The sequence below is a fragment of the Stegostoma tigrinum genome, chromosome 5 (assembly GCF_030684315.1).
Source record: "Stegostoma tigrinum isolate sSteTig4 chromosome 5, sSteTig4.hap1, whole genome shotgun sequence".
Classification (NCBI taxonomy): domain Eukaryota; kingdom Metazoa; phylum Chordata; class Chondrichthyes; order Orectolobiformes; family Stegostomatidae; genus Stegostoma; species Stegostoma tigrinum.
The window spans coordinates 108,214,507-108,236,310 of record NC_081358.1 but is presented as its reverse complement, the minus strand read 5'-3'; the positions used below and the strand labels follow the sequence as shown (position 1 = coordinate 108,236,310).

The window sequence follows — 21,804 nt, the reverse complement described above, 5'->3', positions numbered from 1 at the left end:
GGTCGAGAACGCCCTTGACCGTGTCTCCCGCATTTTCTGCAACACATCCTTCACACCCTGCCCCCGCCACAACCGCTCAAAGAGGATCCCCTCGTCCTCACACACCACCCCACCAACCTCCGGATACAACGCATCATCCTCCGACACTTCCGCCATCTACAATCCGACCCCACCACCCAAGACATTTTTCCATCCCCACCCCTGTCTGCTTTCTGGAGAGACCACTCTCTCCGTGACTCCCTTGTTCGCTCCACACTGCCCTCCAACCCCACCACACCCGGCACCTTGCCCTGCAACCGCCGGAAATGCTACACTTGCCCCCACACCTCCTCCCTCACCCCTATCCCAGGCCCCAAGATGACGTTCCATATTAAGCAGAGGTTCACCTGCACATCTGCCAATGTGGTATACTGCATCCACTGTACCCGGTGTGGCTTCCTCTACATTGGGGAAACCAAGCGGAGGCTTGGGGACTGCTTTGCAGAACACCTCCGCTCGGTTCGCAATAAACAACTGCACCTCCCAGTCGCAAACCATTTCCACTCCCCCTCCCATTCTTTAGATGACATGTCCATCATGGGCCTCCTGCAGTGCCACAATGATGCCACCCAAAGGTTGCAGGAACAGCAACTCATATTCCGCTTGGGAACCCTGCAGCCCAATAGTATCAATGTGGACTTCACCAGCTTCAAAATCTTCCCTTCCCCCACCGCATCCCTAAACCAGCCCAGTTCGTCCCCTCCCCCCACTGCACCACACAACCAGCCCAGCTCTTCCCCCCCACCCACTGCATCCCAAAACCAGTCCAACCTGCCTCTGCCTCCCTAACCTGTTCTTCCTCTCACCCATCCCTTCCTCCCACCCCAAGCCGCACCTCCATCTCCTACCTACTAATCTCATCCCACCTCCTTGACCTGTCTGTCTTCCTTGGACTGATCTATCCCCTCCCTACCTCCCCACCTATACTCTCCTCTCCACCTATCTTCTTTTCTCTCCATCTTCGGTCCGCCTCCCCCTCTCTCCCTATTTATTCCAGAACCGTCACCCCATCCCTCTCTCTGATGAAGGGTCTAGGCCCGAAACATCAGCTTTTGTGCTCCTGAGATGCTGCTGTACCTGCTGTGTTCATGCAGCCTCACATTTTATGATCTGAAAGAATGTTATTTAAGTGAAAGAAATTTTATCTATTCATGCTCCTACTGATGTTAGCAATTAATAGTCAAACTTATTCAGAGAAATGAATTGATTTATTAGATTTTCTGCTAGCTAGCTACTTGTTCAAATGGACATAAATCACTTGAAAATTGCAAGACTAGATTTCTAACATAGAATTTGTGCAAATTCTGGTAAAAGATACCAATATGCTTCAGTAAAATTGTCTTTCTCGACTCTTTTTAAATTGTCGTGTCAAGTATTTTCTTCCTGTAATATTGATTTGAAGTAACACAGAAAATCTTTATGGATGTGATTACTTTGACTGCAGAAGCAAAAAGGAGAACTAAGTGGAAAAATATTATGAAATATCCCACATGCTTTAAAATGTTAAAGATTGACAAGGATTGAGCGTGGACTGTGAGACCGTCTCAGTTTTTCATTTGAATCTCTTCTTACCATCAAAAAAGGCTGTGTTTCAGTCTGTTTTGAAGGCCTAGTCACATGCTGTTGACTTGATTTCAAAAATAAATGTGTACAACTGAAAATGACTCTCGTAAGGATAGGTTATTTTGAAAATTTTATACGGGTGTGCCACTCTATACATGGCAATGGTAAAACATTCACATTCCTGGGGTCAACAAGTAATAATCACGACCCCGCTGAGATTTCTAAAAGGATTTGTTTATGCTATCACAACCACACCAGATGTATTCTCAGAGCAGCTCACAAACTGAATTTGTAATCCTCATTTAGACACTTTTCATCTTCGAATGCTTTTGAGAAAGAACAAAGTATTCTTTGAGAAAGTATTCTTTGATAAAGAACCAGGGGCAAAGTTTTATTCTTAAACAAATGTTAATTTATTGAAACCTACAAAATTTATTTCACATTTATTCAAGTAAAATGTTATCATCTAAAATTTATGTACAAGATTTAAAGTAATGACACAAGGCTTATAGAGGTGCAAGGGTGATCACTCTCGAGGATTGTTGTATGACTGGCTTTCATGAAGATTTCTCTTCCCAAAGTGAGTTAAAAACTTGAATCTATATTCAGCAGCTGTGATGGCCTCTGTAAATGAATACTCAGTATTTGTCTGTGTAGCAATACTTAAGCAAGTCATCAGAATTTTGGAGAGACACATAAAGTTTTCATGTTAGGCTATAGTTAGAGCACTTGCAGATTGTCTTTTTACAGAGCATCAGTATATTTCTGAATGCTTTCTTCCTTGTTCTGGTTTTGGCTGAGAACCCTGTCTCTGAAGGTATTGCTTAGAGTTGTTCTTGTTATCTACACAAAATGGTCATTCACAGCCTTTCTTATATCATTCAAAATTTAAGATAGTCGCTATCCCAAACTGCCACAATACACATTCATCTTAGCCCTGGGCAAAGACCCATTAATTGTCTTGTAGCCGATGTGATTAAATATTTTAAAGGCTTCAGCCATTGGCTTGGATTGCCGACATAGTCAGATTTTGGTAAAATAGGAAGAACTGTTCATGCCTTTAGTAGAAGTTTTTCCAAGGAGCTTCAATTTACAGAAATGTTCATTGAACTTTAAAATACCTCTTCCTTGGTTAGATATTGCCATGGGAGATGGTGGAATTTGAATTCAATAAAAAATTGGAATTTACAGTCCAGCAATGCTCATGAAACCATTGTTGGTTGTCAGAAAAGTCCATCTGGTTTACTAGAGAAGAAAACTGCTTTTCTTATCTGGCCTGACCTACATGTGACTTCAGACCAATAGTGATGCAGTTGACTCTTAAATGCTGTTGAAGCAATTAGGGGTGGGTAATAAATGCTGATTTTGACAGCACTGCCCACACCTCACAAATTCTGTTTTATAAAAGTTCAGTCTCTTTCTAATGCCAGTTGAAACCCACAGAAGTAAAATGGTGGTGTTTGTTGTGAGAGCCACTTTGTACAGCTCTTTGTCCATTGACCAATCGTGTAATGTATAATTGCACAGTCATGGCAATAAGACATGTTTGTTGCTGGCAAAGGCATCTTTTTCCATGGAGAAAGCCACTTAATAACATTCCACTTTCACCACCCTTCCCACATCCACCCACACCTCCAGTCCTTTTTAACCTACACTATCATGCTTCTGATGTGGGAATTAAAAATTGGAACTCATAGTCAAGGTAGGGTTAAACTCTTTTAGGTAGGTTCAGCAACATTTCTTGACGTTTGTATGACCCTGTTCATAAATTCCAACGAGAATTCAGGATTCACTAAGATTTATCTTACAGCCATGGGCCATGGCTTTGCCAAATAATTGTACTACTTGGTAAATCAAACTCTTCTTTGACCCTGGCTGTGTGCAGTATCCAGGCAGTAACATCCAAAACCCACACACGCATCACAAACAACTGGAGAGGTGGCAGCTGAGTGAAATTATTGCTGGAATACTCATCTGGAGACCCAACAAATGTTATGTTCTAGGGACCTGGTTCAAATCCCACCATGGCAGATGGTGGAATTTGATTTGTGGGTAGTGGAATTGAGGGACTAATGATGATTATTAAATGATTGTCAAGAAAACCCATCTGGTTAACTAATTTCCTTCAGTAAAGTAGCAGTATCAGATTCACCTACAGTAATGTAACATTTCTGTACACTCAAGTTAATAATGAGACTATATTTTGCATTGTGTGATAAATATTTTCTCATTTTAAGTTTAAATTAACCACACTCACAGATCCCATCACGAAGCATGTTACAAGAGATCCATGTAACACAGACACTGGAAGTCTGAAAGATAAATAGGAAATGCTGGAAATGTCCAAAGGCCTGGCAGCGTTTGTGAAGAGTGAAACAAAGATTCATGTTCATAGTTTTAATTAAATAATCATAGAATCCCTACAGAGAAGATAGAAACTATTTGGCTCGTCAAGTCTGCGCTGACCCTCCAAAGAGTATCCCTCAACAGACCCAGCTCCTCATCCTGCGCCCACAACCCTGCATTTCCCATCGCTAATCGACCTAGCCTGCACATCCCTGGAAATTATGGGCAATTTACTGTAGCCAATCCACCTAACCTGCACATCTTTGGATTGTGGGAGGAAACCGGTGCACCCAGAGGAAACCCACGCAGACATGTGGAGAACATGCAAACTCTACACAGCACCTCAGGCTGAAATCTAACCTGGGTCTGTGATGCTGTGAGGCAGCAATACTAACTTGTGCTCATATGAATTGGTTACAATTTACAGTGAATTGGCTTCTCTTTCTCTCTGCACAGAAGTCACCAGATGTGCTAAGCAGTTCCAATGTTTGCTCTTTGCCCCCTAAAAGGAATGTAGTCTTCTTGTGAGTTTCTCATTCTGCTTTAGCAAGAAACCCGTCAGCAGCTGCCAGAGATCTCATCTGGCGCAACTTTAGGTATAAATTTCCCAAAATGTAATTAAAGTATGAAATAAATGAATAAGTTTGCTGAGCAAGAAAAATAATTACTGTGTGTTACTATTTCTGAGGAAGTATTTGAGGTCGATGTAAAGGTTGCACCATGTCCTTATTCTCCATTCTGCCGATCATTCTAATTGCCCACATCTCAATCTTTTTGCAAATACTACTCCTGTCTCTTTGGCCAACTCTGCTACCTTGATGAGATGGTGACTCCCATAAAGCTGAACAGTAAAGTGAGACTGTGACTAAGGGTGGACTACATCACCCAGGATTCACTCTGGCTTTCAAAATACACGGTCATATGGACTCAGCCTCTCGCTCCAGGGCAGTCATATCTCAGGCGCAGGAAAATAATGCCTACCCTCTCGTTATGGAGAAGTGCTTGGCCTAAAGGATAGTTCATTGAGAGAGATATGGCACTGCTCATAATGCAAAGGCAAAATTGTGAGCCCAGGTTACCTGAAGATCTTTGTGTATATCCTCTCCTGAGTCTAGCCAGTGCTTTAAATGCTCACACACATGTGGTATGTAAATACACAGTGCTTTTGGGAGGGATTTCCAGCACTTTATTTGATATTCACAATGGTGTATTATTAATAAGGAGGCGTGAAGGTGATAGTGTTCCCATGTGCTTACTGGCCTTGTTCATGAAGGTGGTTGAGATTGGAAGTTTAAAAGATGTTGCCGTTAGATTTTTGGTGAGTTGCTGTGTGGAATCTTGTAGATATTACATACTGCTGCTTCAACCTGATATTGGAAGGAATGCAGACTTAAGCCGTTGATGAATTGCCAATCAAGTGGGTCGCTATTTTGTCAAACTTCTCGAGTGTTGTTGGAGCTGCATCCCTCTAGTCGTGTAGAGGGTACTTCACACTCATGATTTCTGTCTATTGGTGATGAACAGGCTTGGAGCATAAGGGAATGAATTAAATGCTGCATAATTCCTAATCTTTGACTTGTTCATATATTTAATCATTCATATGTCAAACTATTTCAGTTTCTGGCCATTAGTAATCCTTTGGGAGATTGAGTAATAATAATGTAATTGTATATTGAAACGTAGGTAGTCATGTTGTCTCTTGTTGGAGATGGGCATTGCCGTACACCAATGAGCATGTTGCCTCCACTTAACAACTAAAACTTGAAGCCTGAATCTTGTGCAAGCCTCGCTACCTGCTGAAGTAGGCTGCTTTATTACTTGAAGAGTTTTGAATGCTGAGAGTTGTACTGTTAATGAAGGTTTCTCTGAAATAATTCAAAGTGCAAAGGGTTTAATTGAACCTTTGATGCTTAAAATTAACTTTCCACCTCCTGCTACTCTGAGTAATTAGCCATTACTCCCACTCTCTGTTTTTTTATCTTGAAGCTACTAACAATCCATTTTGCTATTTATGCCTGGCTCCATCCTCTCTAAACTTCTTCATTAGTGCGTTGTGCGGCACCTGAACAAAAGCTTTTTTTGAATGAAAATTCAGCTAAATACATAACTTTTCTGCTTGTACCGCACATCATATTTATTCAACGTGTCTATTTTCAAAAAAATATCTGGGGGTGGGGGAAAACTGTTTCTGTGATGGAAAAAAACCAAAACCATGAAAACACCAACAAGAGTCTACCTGAGTAAAAACACCATTTGAACAATTGAGCGAGGTTATTCAATGCAGGTGTTCAAAGGACCATGAAGCAACTTAAAGGAAAAGGCCAAATTTTACTTGTTAATTCTCAATTGGAATGGTTTCCTTGGCAAGAACAAACTACTGTGGAAAATACTGAAATAAAAGCAAAAATGTGTTTGAAATTCTGAGCAGTTCTGCAGCATCTGTGGATATATCTGCTTCTCTGTCCTTGGAATCTTAAGAATAAACAAATTTAGAACATAGAACATAGAACATAGAACAGTACAGCACAGAACAGGCCCTTCAGCCCACAATGTTGTGCCGACCATTGATCCACATGTATGCACCCTCAAATTTCTGTGACCATATGCATGTCCAGCAGTCTCTTAAATGACCCCAATGACCTTGCTTCCACAACTGCTGCTGGCAACGCATTCCATGCTCTCACAACTTTCTGTGTAAAGAATTTCCTTAAACTTAGAGCAGAAGTGAATAAGCAAATCAGAAAAGTAAAAATTTAAACTGCTTTCAATAAAGGAATTAGGTTGCAGTTGATCAATTGTCCCCCTGCTCTTTTTTATCATTGCAGTTTACATCAAATTCATTCATGATCACAGAATTCTTCATACCACACCAAGTGGAGCCATTTCCTGTTACTTGTATGAATCAGTAATAACTTTCCAAGCTAAATATAGATCTTCTGTTGAAACCACACAATTTGTATGTTGCAACATGCTTTTCGCATAGCCAGGAGCAAGCTCAGCATAAAGCATAACCTATTCCTTGTGCTGGAGGTGAAACCACATTACTCAGTAGTTTACTGATATGCTGTAGCCAGATTTTTGACCTGTTCGCTGTTGTGCCAAGTTCAACTTTTGAAATTTACAAGTTTTCTCGATCTGCCAGATGGCATTTTGCCATCTTGTGGATTATCTGAAGGCTTCCTGCTACTCAGCCAATCCAGTGCATAAGATGCAAATACAAGACTAAAATGCTGCTGATCTTCTTTAAGCATTCAATGACAATAATTTACAACTGAGTTGTGCTGTCAGGATCAGCACTTAATCAGTTACCTGCTCATTGAATGGATGACTGACATTCTGATTGGACTTTAATAAAGTGGATCAGAGATGTCTAATTTGGAGAGGCTGCCAATGTTGTGATAGGTAAAAATTAGGACACTGTTGATGTTCAGCCACCAAATGTTACTTTCACATCAAGACATCTAGATAAATGAACAAGACGTCACCACTGCATCAATACATTTTCTCTACTTTGACTATATTAGATTCTTGGAAACTGACCATGGAAATGTGACTGGAGTTCCAGTTTCAGAATCTGAGGTATAATTTTAAGAATGATGATAGTACGCAGCTCACAAGATTTTTGTTTGATGTAAGCCTTTGATTTATTTTTTGAACTGGAATTCTCCATTGGCATGAAAAATTCTTCAACCTTTTTCATATTGACCATAGCTATACTTATTCTTGCAAACACTTTTTATAGCATGGTGCTTTACTGTTTCTTTATCCCTCTCTTAATTGTTCGCAAGAATGCTGTGACTTTTTCTTATTTGCTTTCACTCATTTTAACATATCTTTGTTTCATCCTCATTTGCACAGTCTTTTCATGTTGTATATCACTTGCTTTTCAAAACTATTTTGTTGACTTTCTTTATGTGAAGATCTGTTTGGTATCATTCATTGTGATGGTCAAATAATAAGAAGATACAGCAACAATAAAGCCATAAGTGTGTAACAATCAAATGAATCTTCTTTTTCAGGCGACCCTGCAGCAGAGGAATGGTCCCCCTGGACTGTCTGTTCTTCGACTTGTGGGCAGGGTACACAGACCCGGATGAGATCCTGTGTATCATCTCCATATGGCACCTCGTGTAGTGGACCTCTGCGAGAAATGAGACTATGCAACAATTCAGCAGTGTGTCCAGGTTTGCTTGAACTAATGGAAACACCTGTTGTTGCTGTACATTACCTTCACTTATTTATCCCAGCTCTCTGACCTTCCTAATTTCAGTCTATGCTTCTGACTTTTCAAGGTATTTGACCTTGACAGTGCTGGGAAATGGTGAGTGATGGCATCAAAACTCCAAAGTCTTGAATGACATTGGTCTGATGCAATGCTGATGTTCTTTACCATTGACCTGACAATATGCACTAAACTCAAACTCATGACCAAAGGTACCAATATGACATTTTTATTCCCTGGACCTTTAGATCTTCTAAACAAGAGAAGAAAGATTCTTGATTTTTGTTCATTTATTTACAAGTGTGTTGTAGTCTTCTACTGTCAATGCAGGGTTAAAACATGACAAACGCACTTTTCTTAGAGCTCGTAGCAGGTGTGAGGAAATGGATACCTTTGTCTTCTCTTTCTGACTTTAATCTTGATTCCAGAAGTATGTTGCTGTGATGAATTCCCTACCTTCAATTTATTCAGCATAGTTATCATTGCTCATCTGATGCTTTCCTTGTGTAATGTTTTATTTTCTTTACTGTGAAATCACTTAACATTTGGATACAACTTTTTTACTTCTCTCTGAACTTACCTGGAATAGCAATTGCTTTTTAAGTGAACCTAGATTACATGATAGAAATAATCACAAGCAAAATAATTCTAATTGCTTTGGTGAGAAAGATGCTATAGACTTCACATAGGAAAAAAAGCACTGATTTTCCTTAACCTTAGGTAATGCAATAGATTGAACTGTCAAGAATAAACCTGATTTCAGCCTTGTTTAGGCAGTGAGGGAGATTTACACAGGTCTTATTAGGCATGTTGTACTGCCTTCAAAAGTTTCAAGAAGTCTGGTCTGCCTGTAACATAAAAAAAATTCACCGAATATTCTTTTATAGATCTTCTGAAGTGATAGTTTGTGTTTCTTTTTTACCATGTGACACATTTTAAAATACTCTACATGTTAATATTGAAGTACAAAATACAATACTTTTTTTGAGTTCCTTTGACACTGCTGTCATGTTTGGTTTTGTGATACCAACCACTTGTACCTTGTGTTTGTGGTAGTTAACTGCCAGCAGTTAAGTCTGAGTGAGTAGAACCTCTTGCCTTCACAAAGATGTAGATTATTGCATGGCAGCAAAGTTATATTGTTGAAGTAACCTTGTTACCAAGACCGTGAGGAGACCTGCGAATAAAGTCTGCACACAAATCCAAAAATGTTCTTCCTTATCCCCACTCAAAACTGCATGACATCATCAGATTGGATAGAGTTTAATGCAGCTTCCAAATTAATCTTTTCAAAACCATTACCATATGCAACCAGTACATGCCGTGGCTTTTTACATTACTTTTAGAGTTTGGCTTATGCACCAACAAGTAGATTTTGATTTTTAATTTGCTATCAATTGCTTTACATCTCTCTCACCTTTTTATTTTATTTGATGCTACTGTGAACTGTTAAAAGAGCTAACAAGGTGCAGAGTTGGATGAACACAGCAGATCGAGCAGCTTCAGAGGAGCAGGAAAGATGACGTTTCGGGCCTAGACCCTTCTTCAGAAAATTCGATCTTCTGAAGAAGGGTCTAGGCCCTAAAAATTAGCTTTCCTAGTCCTCTGATGCTGCTTGGCCTGCTGTATTCATCCAGCTCTGCACCTTGTTATCTCAGGTTCTCCAGCATCTACAGTTCCTACTTCTCTATAAAAAGAGCTGCCAGTTTGTTATGACCTGCTTTCCAGTAATGCAGAGTCAAAATGCACCCCAATAGTCTATGTGTGATGGCATTCTTTATTGCAAAAACCTAGTTGTGTTTCCCCTTCACACCCCGATATAGCTGTTCATAGTAACATACAGCTTTTAAGATCTTGTTATGAGCACTAAATGTTGATGGATTCCTTGCATTGATATTTTTGTTGTAGCAGGAGTTTTACATTGTTTTTTTTAACCGAAAGGAATGGCATACATGTAGTTTTTACTATCTCTCTGTGGTATAGTGTCATAATACTCTCAGAGGTTGTTGTGTATTCAGAATCATTTGCCACCTTTTAAAAAGGAAATAGAACACAGGAGGAGAATATTCGGTTCTCCAAGCTAGACCCTCACTTATATCATGGCTGATCTGATTACAGCCGAATTTCATTTTCCTGATTGTTTCCCAGTACTCTTAATTCTCTTTCCAATCAAAATTCTTTCTAACTCAGCCTTGAATACATTCAGTGAAATAGGCACCGCAGAAGGGAATTCTAAAGGCGAAAGACCATCTGAGAAAATAAATTTCTCTTCATCTCAGTCTTAAAATAAAGAACTGTGCTCTCTAGCTTTAGATTCCCCATGAGGGGAAACAATCTATCACTGTCTACACTGTCAAGTACACCAAAATCTGGTTTGTTTCAATAAGCTTGTGTTTCAGTCTTCTTACTCCAATGCGTATTGACTCAGCTTCCTCAAACCTTTTTCATCATTCCTCAGGTGGAAAAATATACGTTAAGTAGTCGAGGAAGGAATTTTGTTCAGGATCAGGTGGAGAATCATGGACAAAGAGAGCACATAAAGTAGCATAGAGTTTGGAGTTAGTGAGAGAAAGAGAGTTTCCATAAAACAATGCGTAATTCAAAGAAGTGCAAGACATCGTGAAACATCATAGATTTTGCAGAGAGAAAGCGAACGGGAGTTCTGTTACAATTATATGAATTTCAATATTCAGAGAAAGGGAGATAGAGAGAGTCCACAAAGCGAATGAAAATATAACCTTACAAATTAGGAGAAGAAGTAAGACATTTGTCCCTTCTAGTCTGCTCCATCATTCAATAAGATCATGGCTGATCTGTTAGTGTTCTGATTTCCACGTTGCTATCTGCCCACAATAACATGGCTAAAGCAGCGTGGAATTTGGGGTTAGTGGAGAGAGAGAATTTCCAAAAAGCAGCATCATGAGTGGACAACAGAGAGAAAAAGAGACAGCAATGGACCCCATGGATCAGTGTGGAGAGATGAGTGGTAATGAGAGGACCTCCGTGTGTGGATTGGAAGAAACCAATGTTTGGCATCACATGGAAGCATGTAAGTGATTGATTGATGAGTATTTTCTCATTTATCTTTCAAAATATAGGTTAACTATCAGTGAATGAAAGGTTCTTTAAGTAGTAGTTAGGGCTGCAAACAATAGTAGAGCTTATGAGGAATAGGAGTAAAGAAAAGTGGATGAATTAGCACCTAACAAAATAGCAGGGTGCTTGATAGGTTGAAGCTGCAGTATTTGAAATCTGACTAAAGGCATTTGCAGTAGGTGTTTGTAGCTTGAGGAACCTTAGCTCAATATTATTGACCTGGACACAAGTTACAGTTACAAAGATGAATCACAGAGAGGGTATGTTTTCTGGAAACTTAATTCCAGACGGCACACATACCCTCGAAGTTAATACCTTTGCATTTGGTCTATGCTTATGGACATAAGGATCTGACTCAGGTAAAACGGGTAAGGGATTTAGAACATAAAAAATATGTTACTTTGTCACTTATCAGGATATGCCTGGATATATCCGAATATTTCTATGCATGGACATGGGCTGCTTTAGTACCTGAGGAGTAACAAATAATGCTGAAAATTGTGCAATCATCTGCAAATCTCAGCATCTCTGACCTTCTGTTGGAGGTAAACTTATTGGTGAAGCAGTTTAAAATGACTGGGCTAACAATATCACCTTGTGGAACTCCAGAGATGTCCTGGAGCTGGGACGATTGACCTCTAACAATTACAATTTTCTTCCTTTATGCTAGGTATGACTCCAATTGCTGTAAGTTTTCTCCCTGGTTCCCATTAACTCTACCTTTGCTACAGCCCTTGAAGTCATACTTTGTTGAATGCTGCCTTAATATTAATATTATTACTCTCACTTCACCTCTGAAGTTCAACTTCTTGTCCATGTTTGGACAAAGGTTGTAATGAGGTCAGGAATCAAGTGGCGTGGAAAAACCCAAAGTGAATGGTAGTCAGCAGGTTATTTGCAAGTGCTAATTAATAGCACTGTTGATAATTTGTTTCCAACACTTTGCTGATGATTGATTGCAGACCAATGTAGCATTAATTGGTGAGGTTAAATTCAGACTTTTTAATACACAGGACACACCTTGACAATTTTCCAAATATTTTGGTAGATGCCTGGGTTGTTGCTGCACAGAACAGCTTGGCTATAGGTGCGACTAACTCTGGAGCACATGTCATCAATAGTTTCCTCTAACTGTTGTTACAGCCCACAACTTTGAGGTGCTGAGTGTTTTCTGTCATTTCTTGATATCACTTGAAGTGAATTGAATTGCTTGAGGACTGATGTTTGTGAAGCTGTGAACCTCAGGAGAAAGCCAAGATGGATTATTCACTTGGCACATCTCAATAAATTGGACCAAATGCTACAGCTATGATTCTTGTGCTGATGTCCTGGTCTCCATCATCATTGAGGATGGGATTTTGTGGGGCATCCACTTTTTGATTGGAAGTGGTAGAGGTACGGAGCTGAGATATCATCCATTGTTTGCGTGCCTGTTTAACCCTGTCTATTGTATGCTCCTTCCACTTTTTAATACACAATAATGTATTGGACTGTAGTTTCACCAGTTTGATATGCATGTCCTCCTGCCCTCTTCATTAAACAAGAGTTGATCCATTGACTTAATTGTAATGGTAGAATGAAGACAGCTTTGAGGGTAGTAACTGTTCAGAATTCTTGTTGAAGCTGCGTTGTTAAGGGTATTCAGGCTGAAATAAACAGATTTCTAATCATTAAGGGTATCAAAGGTTGTTGAGTTCAGGCAAGGAAGTGAAGTTGAGGATTATCAGATCAGACATTGAGATTATTGAGATAAAGATTTGAAGTCAGATTTACTGCCAGTTGTGAAGTTATTGTCAAGGTAATACAGGGTCTAGGCCCAAAACATCAGCTTTTGTGCTCCTGAGATGCTGTTTGGCCTGCTGTGTTCATCCAGCTTCACACTTTGTTACCCTGGACATTAAACCTGGATTTATGAAAATTCTCCATTATTGTGGTTTCCTTACATACTGGTGAAAGATCTACAAGTTTACAGTATTTTCACACTTACCAATTATTTAAACAGTTCATTAACTGCTCAGGAGATGAATATCTGACTGTCAGTGTGAATAGCTCTGATGGGTCATGGCTTTACAAGAAAATTGCTGAGTGTGTAAGCTACAAATCTGTGGAAGAAACAAAGGTGCAATCCAAGTAAATGGCTAGATGAAGCTTCTCAATGATGTGCAGTGCAGTTGACGTTAATTGCCATCTGAAGTGGCCTAGCAAGCTAGTATCAGTTGCTCAGGAGGTGGGTGAACCATTGCTTTCTATGGGAACATGGGATGGACTAAAACTGCTGATCTTGCCAGCGAAGTCTAACCCACAAGGTTGAGTGGTAACGCGAAGCAATTTCTGCTAAGTTTCAGTACAAAAGGAAGTTCATGATTAAAAGATGTAATATCATCTCACCATAGTTGTGGAACAAAATCATTTTAATTATTACAAGGATGAGGGACTTTAGTTAGTTCAGGAAAGTAGAAAAGTTGAGATTCTTCTTAGAACAGATAAATTTAAGGGAAGTTTAATACTTTTTCAAATTCTGACAGATTTTTTTTAAGCAGTAAATTAAGGAGGAACAATTTCCTTTGGCGGGGAGATTCAATAAACAGAGGACAGAAATTAAATGTAATTGACTAAAGGATCAGAGAAAAGAATGAGGAGGAACATCACTCTGCTGTAGTTTGTACAGTTCTGGACTTCACCGTTTAAAAGGGTTTTGGAATCAAATTTAGTTGTCAACAGGGCATTGAATGCAACCTTGAAAAGGAAAACCTTGCAGTGCCTTGGGGGGATGTTTTGGGTTGCTGGAATTAATTGGATAGCTCTTTCAAAGATGGACTGTGTGGTATTGTTCTGCAGTGTAAGATTCCCTACAGAAATTAACAAGTTGTTTGACAAATCAAGAGCAAAGAGATAACAAATATCAGGGAAGATTATTGACTGGACAAAATCCAGTTTCTCTTGCATTGTCATGCAAAAGCAATTATGTTTGGAAGTAGGCCTATTTGTAAGAAAGATTCAGTTATTTGAATTTCTACTGCCATGCTAAAGAGTGCTTCTTTTTTGTCATTGGGAATTACTTATTTTTTTTCCAGAAGAACACCAGCTCACCGTGCACGGATATGCTCTTTAATGTACAAGTGTGAACACAATTGAAATTAGAGAATTATCTCTTTGAGAAGAACATTGATACTTATGGAACTTAAAATAGCCTGAGATGAATGCAATGATTATTATGATTCCTTTCTTGTTGTGTTTGGAAGAAGGAGTACTGTTCCCAAGGGCAGCATTGAAAATCCACACCGAGTCATAATGTATTCATAGCTCGGGTATCTGGTTTGATTTCCTTTGGACTTCAGAATATACTAATGCAAAATCTTCTTTCATGATTGTGTGGAGGTGGAATTAATTGCACGTGGGCTGTGACCAGAATATACTTGGCAGACTGAATAGCCTTTAGATGTTTTACACGTTCTTGTGTATGCACCAAAACTCTGCAAAAATGCAATAATTGATTAAAGAAAGCACTCTTCATAAGGCAAAATAAAACATGATCAAAGTTAAACACTCAATTCCTTACAACTTCAGAATGAAAGAATAATTTTGTTCTGAATAGAAGCTCTGCAACAGGCATCAGAGACTTGGGAAGCATGTCGTTGAGTAAGAAAGGTTCATTATCAGCTTAATTTCAAATGGCTGCCAAGAATCACACTTTATATCATAATCTGGTGTTTGTCAAGACATCACGAACTGTGGCTCATAATTGGCACACTGTTACGAAAGAGACACTGAGCTCCAGTTTGGCACACGCAGGTACACTCTTTGATTAGATAATATCAGAACAGTGACGGTGGCAACAGTCCAGTGGTGGCCACACAGCAGATCTTTGGTATGGGAACTGCAGAAGAAACATTGTCCTTCAATAATCCCACAGGAAATCACTGAATTGTTAAAGAACAAACTCGGCAGAAAATGAGGGCAAATAAAGAGGTGACTAGGCAGCACAGTCAGTTTTTGTGTGAGCTTAGTTGAGTAACATCACTATGCTTGGCTCTCCTGACTTTACTTGTTAAAGGAGCCCCCTACCATATTGTGTTCTTCTGATGCAGAACATAAAGTCCTCATTTCCTGTGGTAGAATAAATAATTGTTATTCGTCGCTGTTGAACAAAACAGCAGTGGGCCATGGCCCAAATTCATTGAGCTGAGAGCCAAATTGAAAAGACTGGGATCATACATTCAAGTCATTACCACCATTAAAGATCTTTCTTAGCTCCAAACTTATTTGCTTAGGCTTGGTTTCTTGTACACTGCACAGTCTGTTTTTCACAAAAGAAAGCCTAAACAAGCAAAATTGGGCTGGACTGAACCTATTAGATTTAGACAAAATGGAATTCCTACGATGTGCCAATGTTTTGTTTAACCAAGCCCTGTAGAGTTACAGAATGAACAGTGAAACAGCTTGTTACTCATGCTTCTCAAATGCACTGATTGGAACAAAGAAGGTTTATCCACATTTTATGTGCATTTCAGTACAGTGTGACTAGGATCAATTTTTCATGCAGGCATGTTTAATCACAAGTGAGCATCTCACCTGCAGTGTTAATCTAAATTTTCTATTGTCAACTCAATGCCATTATTTTTGACATCTTTGTGCCCAGCTCAGACCCTTGCATGGTGTTAGAATAAAAGGAGTGACCAGAAAACTGTGAAGTGAAAATGACATTTATGAGAAATTGAACCCCTAAAAAGTTAAGTGCCATTATTATATGTGAACTTTGAAAATGCTCAAAAGACATCCTGACAAATTAGCAGTTGTTGCCAAAAACTAATGAGAGAGAGGAGAAAGAAGTGCCAAAGGGAGAAAAATATGTGGCAAGAAGCAAAGTTCAGAAATAAAACAACTTCTGTAGGCATTGTGGGGCATCCAGCATCAAAAACCTTGTCAAGATTTGATCACGTATAATTTGTACTGCCTGGAGTGATTGCAAGGAGGGGTCATCTGATTTTCCACCCCAGGGCAAAGTTTAAAGATCATTATTGTGACATGCAGTGCAGGTTATGGAGGTAGATATAGGCCAGAACAGAATATCGCTGACTGCTGTCTTTTCGATACAGTTTAACTACTCATGGGCTTGCTGCAGTCCTGAAATCTGTGCGTCCCTATTTTCACTGCTAGTTAGATGTACATATATGGTTGGTAGCATTTTGCCAGCTTCAGACAATCACTGTTAGTCTGGCTGATGATTGTGCCTTCTTCATAGGCAACACCATTTCAAATATGACATGCTATAACTGAAGTGCTTTCAAAGATCCATCCTGCATAAAAGTAGGTAAGCTCTTGGAGACAGTATTTCTGCAATTGGTTCTGTTTTTGCAACCTACCTTGGGAATTAAAGCCTCCACATGGACCAGTCTTCTGAATAAAGAGATATACGCATGTCTGTTCATTAATGTAAGTGAGAACTGACGAATTCTGGTGCCGTATCAACATTTTTGTTTATTAGCACATCTAAGTCAAATCTGTATACATTGCTATGAAGATTTTGATGGCTCTGAGTGACAAGTGGTTACCAATAATTAGTCATTGCAATTGAGATAATTCAGTATTAATATATATGGGCATGACAATTGGAGAAGATGAATAGCAATTGACTCAGAACATTCTGTTTTCACAATAGGTCAAAACTTTTATTTTCAATGTCCTTTATCTTGTCCTCAAATTATAATATCTTGATGGGGTATTCTTCCATGGGTACAGTCTGCATCCCAAACCAATTTGATCATTACCAAGATACATTAACCTTAGTTCAACAATAGGAATCTTGCCTCCAAGTCAGAAGTTGTGAACTGATATCCCACTTCAAGACTTCAGTGCATGAACTATATAGACACGTTAGTGCACTGTTGAGGAAATACATACACTATAAATGGCTTGTCTTTTGGATGAAGCATTAAACCAAACTAGATGAACATGAAGTATCCTTAGCTTCAGTCTCTTGTTCCTGAACAAACATGGCCAACAGCTCATTGCTTTTTTTCTGCCAGTTTTGGTTTTGCACATAAGCAGTTTGTTGACACTGTATGAGTTATTACATTTCAAAACAAATTCATTTATTAAAATGAAATGTGCTGTATGATTGTGAAACATTGCACATAACTTAACAGTTCGTTCCTCCTCCATCTATTTGTGAAAGCTTGATGATCATTGCTTGTCAGGTGTTTGATCTTAGGACGGTTGACCTGGACATGCCCATGTAAATTACCGAATGCAAATTGATAATTGGACCTCCAGCTAATATTTCACTGATTTTGTCAGAAATTCTAAGGCCAATTTTAGTGACCATAACTCCATCCTATCAGCTAACTTAACCAATATATGGTTCAAATTTATAATCTTTATGCTTTGTCTGGTTTAGATGCACATGCATTCTTTGTTAGACATTGTAGACTACTTGCATGGTGCCATTGAGATATGTGTTTGTTTATTCAAAAATCACTATTTGCTGGTATGGGAGAGCAAATTTTGTCTATTTAGACTGCATACATTTTTAAGCAGAATGGAGTGGTTATTGAAGCAGAGTTGCTGTACAGTCAGTTTATGGCACACCAAATTCCCGGGACTATCTAATTTATACTGATTGTCTTCTCCCTGAGCCCCAAATTTTCACAGAAAGACCTAACTGTAAACTGAGATCAAGACCTTGTTGTTCTGTTTTCAGTCCATGGTGTCTGGGAGGAATGGTCCCCGTGGAGTTTATGCTCCTCAACATGTGGACGGGGTCACCGAGATCGTACCCGTTCCTGCATACAACCTCAATTTGGAGGGAATCCCTGTGAAGGGCCTGAGAAGCAAACCAAGTTCTGCAACATTGCACTTTGTCCTGGTATGCCGTTTATTACATTTATATTTACATTTAATTGAGAGACAAGAATCAAGGTTAATTTTAGCCCATTGGTTGTGGAAGCTATTGGGAGCATGTTGTATTCACCTGATTTTATTCTCCATTGAAGTGCAATATTGGGCAGTGTGTAAATCTGTTTTTTAGTTCAATCCTGTGGGTTTTCAGTTAGTCAGATTAAACTTTCCGCCTTACTGTTTAGATAATGATTCAATCTGTGCACAGAAGCCATAAAACAAACTAACTAAATTTACCAAATAATCCCAAAATGACAGTTTCAATTTTACAACTAATACTTTAGAAGTTATGGGGACAATTGTACGTGAAATGAAAGGGTAAATTTCCAATAAATAGTCAAGGTAACACCAACAACTTGCCAAAAGCCAAAGCAAGAAAATCACTTTCTACAGTCAATGTGGACGGCAGCAGTTGAAGAAGGTAGCTCACCATTACCTTTCAAGGCCACAGCTAGGGATGGGCAATAAATGCTGGCCAGCCAGCAACGCCTTCATCCCACAATCAAATATAACAATAAAAGCATGTTGCACCATGTGCCCTTCTACAGTTGCCCAAACTCTGAGTGAAGAAAAGTTTCCCCATCTCATTTCTACAATCATTTTGTTCAAACGTTGGGTTTCCCAACTATTTGACAAATGTAGAATGTCCTTCAAAGACTTACCATATCCATATGCACCTACGGACAATAAAAATCCAGTGTCTTAGCTTGAGTTTTCTGAATACACACATACCCTGTAATTGGGATCTCATAGGTAAACTACAGATGGGCAGCAATTTGAAAGACGATGAGCCAATTCTTCTCAGCTGGCCTGTGAGGACGCATTCACTTATTAAAATTGCATCTTTGATATGGTCACATTCAAAGACCTTTCTAGCTACTTGCCCAGGAACATTTATCAGTGGCAAGCTCCTCAGTTGAAGTTCTATCTGTTAGTAGTTAACTGGCACAGATCACTAAGCAATGCACCAACATCTCATTTACATCCTTAGAATAATATCAGCTCTCCAAATCTTTGAATTGTCCTCCACAACAATTGCATTTATTTCTTCTTGCCTAACTTGATGAGTCTGGAGCTAATCTGACAATAGTCAGATCACACAATCTGAGAACAGAAGTTGCTAAAAATGCTTAGCAGGTCTGGCAGCATCTGTAAAGAAACAAATCAGAATTTACATTTAGGGTCCAGTGACCCTTCCTCAGAGGAAGGATCACCTTCTGAGGAAGGATCACCGGACATGAAATGTAAACTCTGACTTTTTTCCTTTGCAGATGCTGCCAGATCTGCTAAGCATTTCCAGCGACTTCTGTTTTTGCTCCTGTATTACAGCATCCACAGTTATTTTGGCTTTTACAATCTGAGAACAGTCCAGTCAGATTATGTTTGTAAAACATTTGCCTCAACAACTCGTGCTCGCCTTTCGGAAACTGCTGGAGATCACACGAATTTATACCCAGCCAATTTGTTTCCTAATAAGAAGTCAACAGCTTCAATGGTGCATCGATAGTAATGTCCACAACAATAGAATAAAGAACTAAGCCACATTTTAAATTAATGTTACATAACGGAACTTGTAAATAATTCCCATGAATGAAGTAAATGAGTATCTTTATGCAATATCTTCAGTAATATTTTCGAGGAATTCCTACAGCCTGGCAATGTCAGTCACATTGCTGATCTGATCTCAAAGAACAATAACCAATTGCTTGCCTTACTGGATAAACATTGGGATACTTGATCCTCAATCAAAATCTGTATAGCTTTTTTCTCACTGATTCAGTCTAAGTGAGTTTGTGGGTGAGTCCATGCTTATTTTAACCATCATAACTGGGAAAATGCAACTATTTTGTTTGTGCTCTTTAACTTCTAGCATTCAACCTTCTTATGAGTCATTGAGTCATGGAGATGTATAGTACAGAAAAAGGCCTGTCAGCCCAGCATACCTATGCTGGTCAATCCAACCACCCTAATTGAAATAACTGCATTGAGGCTGATATCCTGTCACCCATCACCCTTTATTCATATGTGCACAGTACATGGACTCTGTCTAGTCAGCTCAGCGCTAGTCTCTAACGTGAGTAGACTCTCTGCACCTCCTGTCATATCTGTCAGCCAAGGCTCTTTGATTGGCCCAGGTTAACAGCCCCAGTTAAAGATCTCTTACTCAGTAAGATTCACCTGATCCTTTTTACAATCACTAGTCTAACTCTATTTGAGTCCTAAAGATTAGCATGTTGGCCCATTAAAATGAAACAAGAACATTCACATTTAATAACCTGAGAGGGACTGAATGTTTACCTTCTCCACTATTTTCAGCAGGGCCAGACCGGTTCTCATCATCAACACTGAATTTGCTCTCTTTGGTAGGCTCAAAATTTCACCCCGTTAGTAATAAGCTCGTCACTTAATACACGTTCGTATGCCATTACAGAGGGTTCCCATATTAGGCAAGTCTTGATTACCAAAGAGACACTATTTTTGAATTCCTGCACCAAAATCATCTTTCTATGCTTATCAAAGTTCTGTTCCACCTTCATGGATCTACACCATCCATCAACTATCATTTCCTTGGCCCTGACAAATTCTATGTGGATAATAAAATGTGAGGCTGGATGAACACAGCAGGCCAAGCAGCATCTCAGGAGCACAAAAGCTGACGTTTCGGGCCTAGACCCTTCATCAGGTCTAGGCCAGAAACGTCAGCTTTTGTGCTCCTGAGATGCTGCTTGGCCTGCTGTGTTCATCCAGCCTCACATTTTATTATCTTGGAATTCTCCAGCATCTGTAGTTCCCATTATCTCAAATTCTATGTGGAGCTTGTTCTCTTTTTCAGATTTCTAAATTTCTGCCTCAACTAGGCAATCTTTACCTTCTCATTGTCAAATATATGTCTGAAATAGAGGATTACCCACAAAGCCTTCCATATCTAAACTCTTTGTAGGAGTGCAGACCACTGCTCTCTCAGCTAATTTAGATTGTGGTAGTTTTCTTCAAGGACAGCTCCATTCCCTCTTCTCTCAGTTTAGGTACTAAGGGGAAATTCTTTGAATCAGCCTTTGACCATAAGACAGAGGATGAGAAGTGGACCATTTGGCTCATCAAAAAAGCTTTGCTATTCAGTGATATCATTGCTGATCTGATAATCCTTAAGTCCACATTCTTTCCTTTCCCATACAGCCCTTGGTTACCTGACAGATTTTTAATCAGTCTGTCTGTCTCTTGACATTTCTTTAACTTTATTTCACCTAACTGGAACTCAATGCATCATTTTGATGCCTACTTTCCTCTCATCTTTTCTAAATCAATCTTTTTTAGTTCTATGATAAGTTCAGTTATAGCTAGTTGTATTTTATTAACAGAACTGTTCCTTTCTTCCTTAAGTCCCTTGTGCTGATTAACTTCTTCAAGGATTCCATTTGCTTTAGTTCCTAATTTTGTTAAGCCCCATATGCTTTGCTACAGCCTGTAAATCATTCCTTTTTTTTGGCAATTCTTTCAAGTCACGTCAGATCATTGCTTGCAATTAAGCCTTAAATCTCTAAAGTACACACGTATATTTCCTAATCAGCCTCTATCGATTATGTACTGGTCTTTAATTTTCTTAAAGTGGGGGATGGCAAATTAAAACAATCAGTTTTACC

General features: G+C 39.2%; 1 protein-coding gene across 14 annotated transcripts in view; it reads left to right on the top strand.

Moving 5' to 3' along the window:
* Positions 1-21,804, top strand: part of adgrb1a (adhesion G protein-coupled receptor B1a) — a 572,033-nt gene that overhangs the window by 217,864 nt on the left and 332,365 nt on the right. For 12 of the 14 annotated variants that reach the window (XM_048528814.2, XM_048528824.2, XM_059646189.1 and 9 more), the window contains exons 5-6: positions 7,968-8,132; positions 17,967-18,131. In XM_048528814.2, the coding sequence (XP_048384771.1) occupies positions 7,968-8,132; positions 17,967-18,131 (330 nt within the window). The remainder of the gene's footprint in view (positions 1-7,967; positions 8,133-17,966; positions 18,132-21,804) is intronic. The other 2 variants (XM_059646190.1, XM_059646188.1) reach the window with 1 other exon arrangement.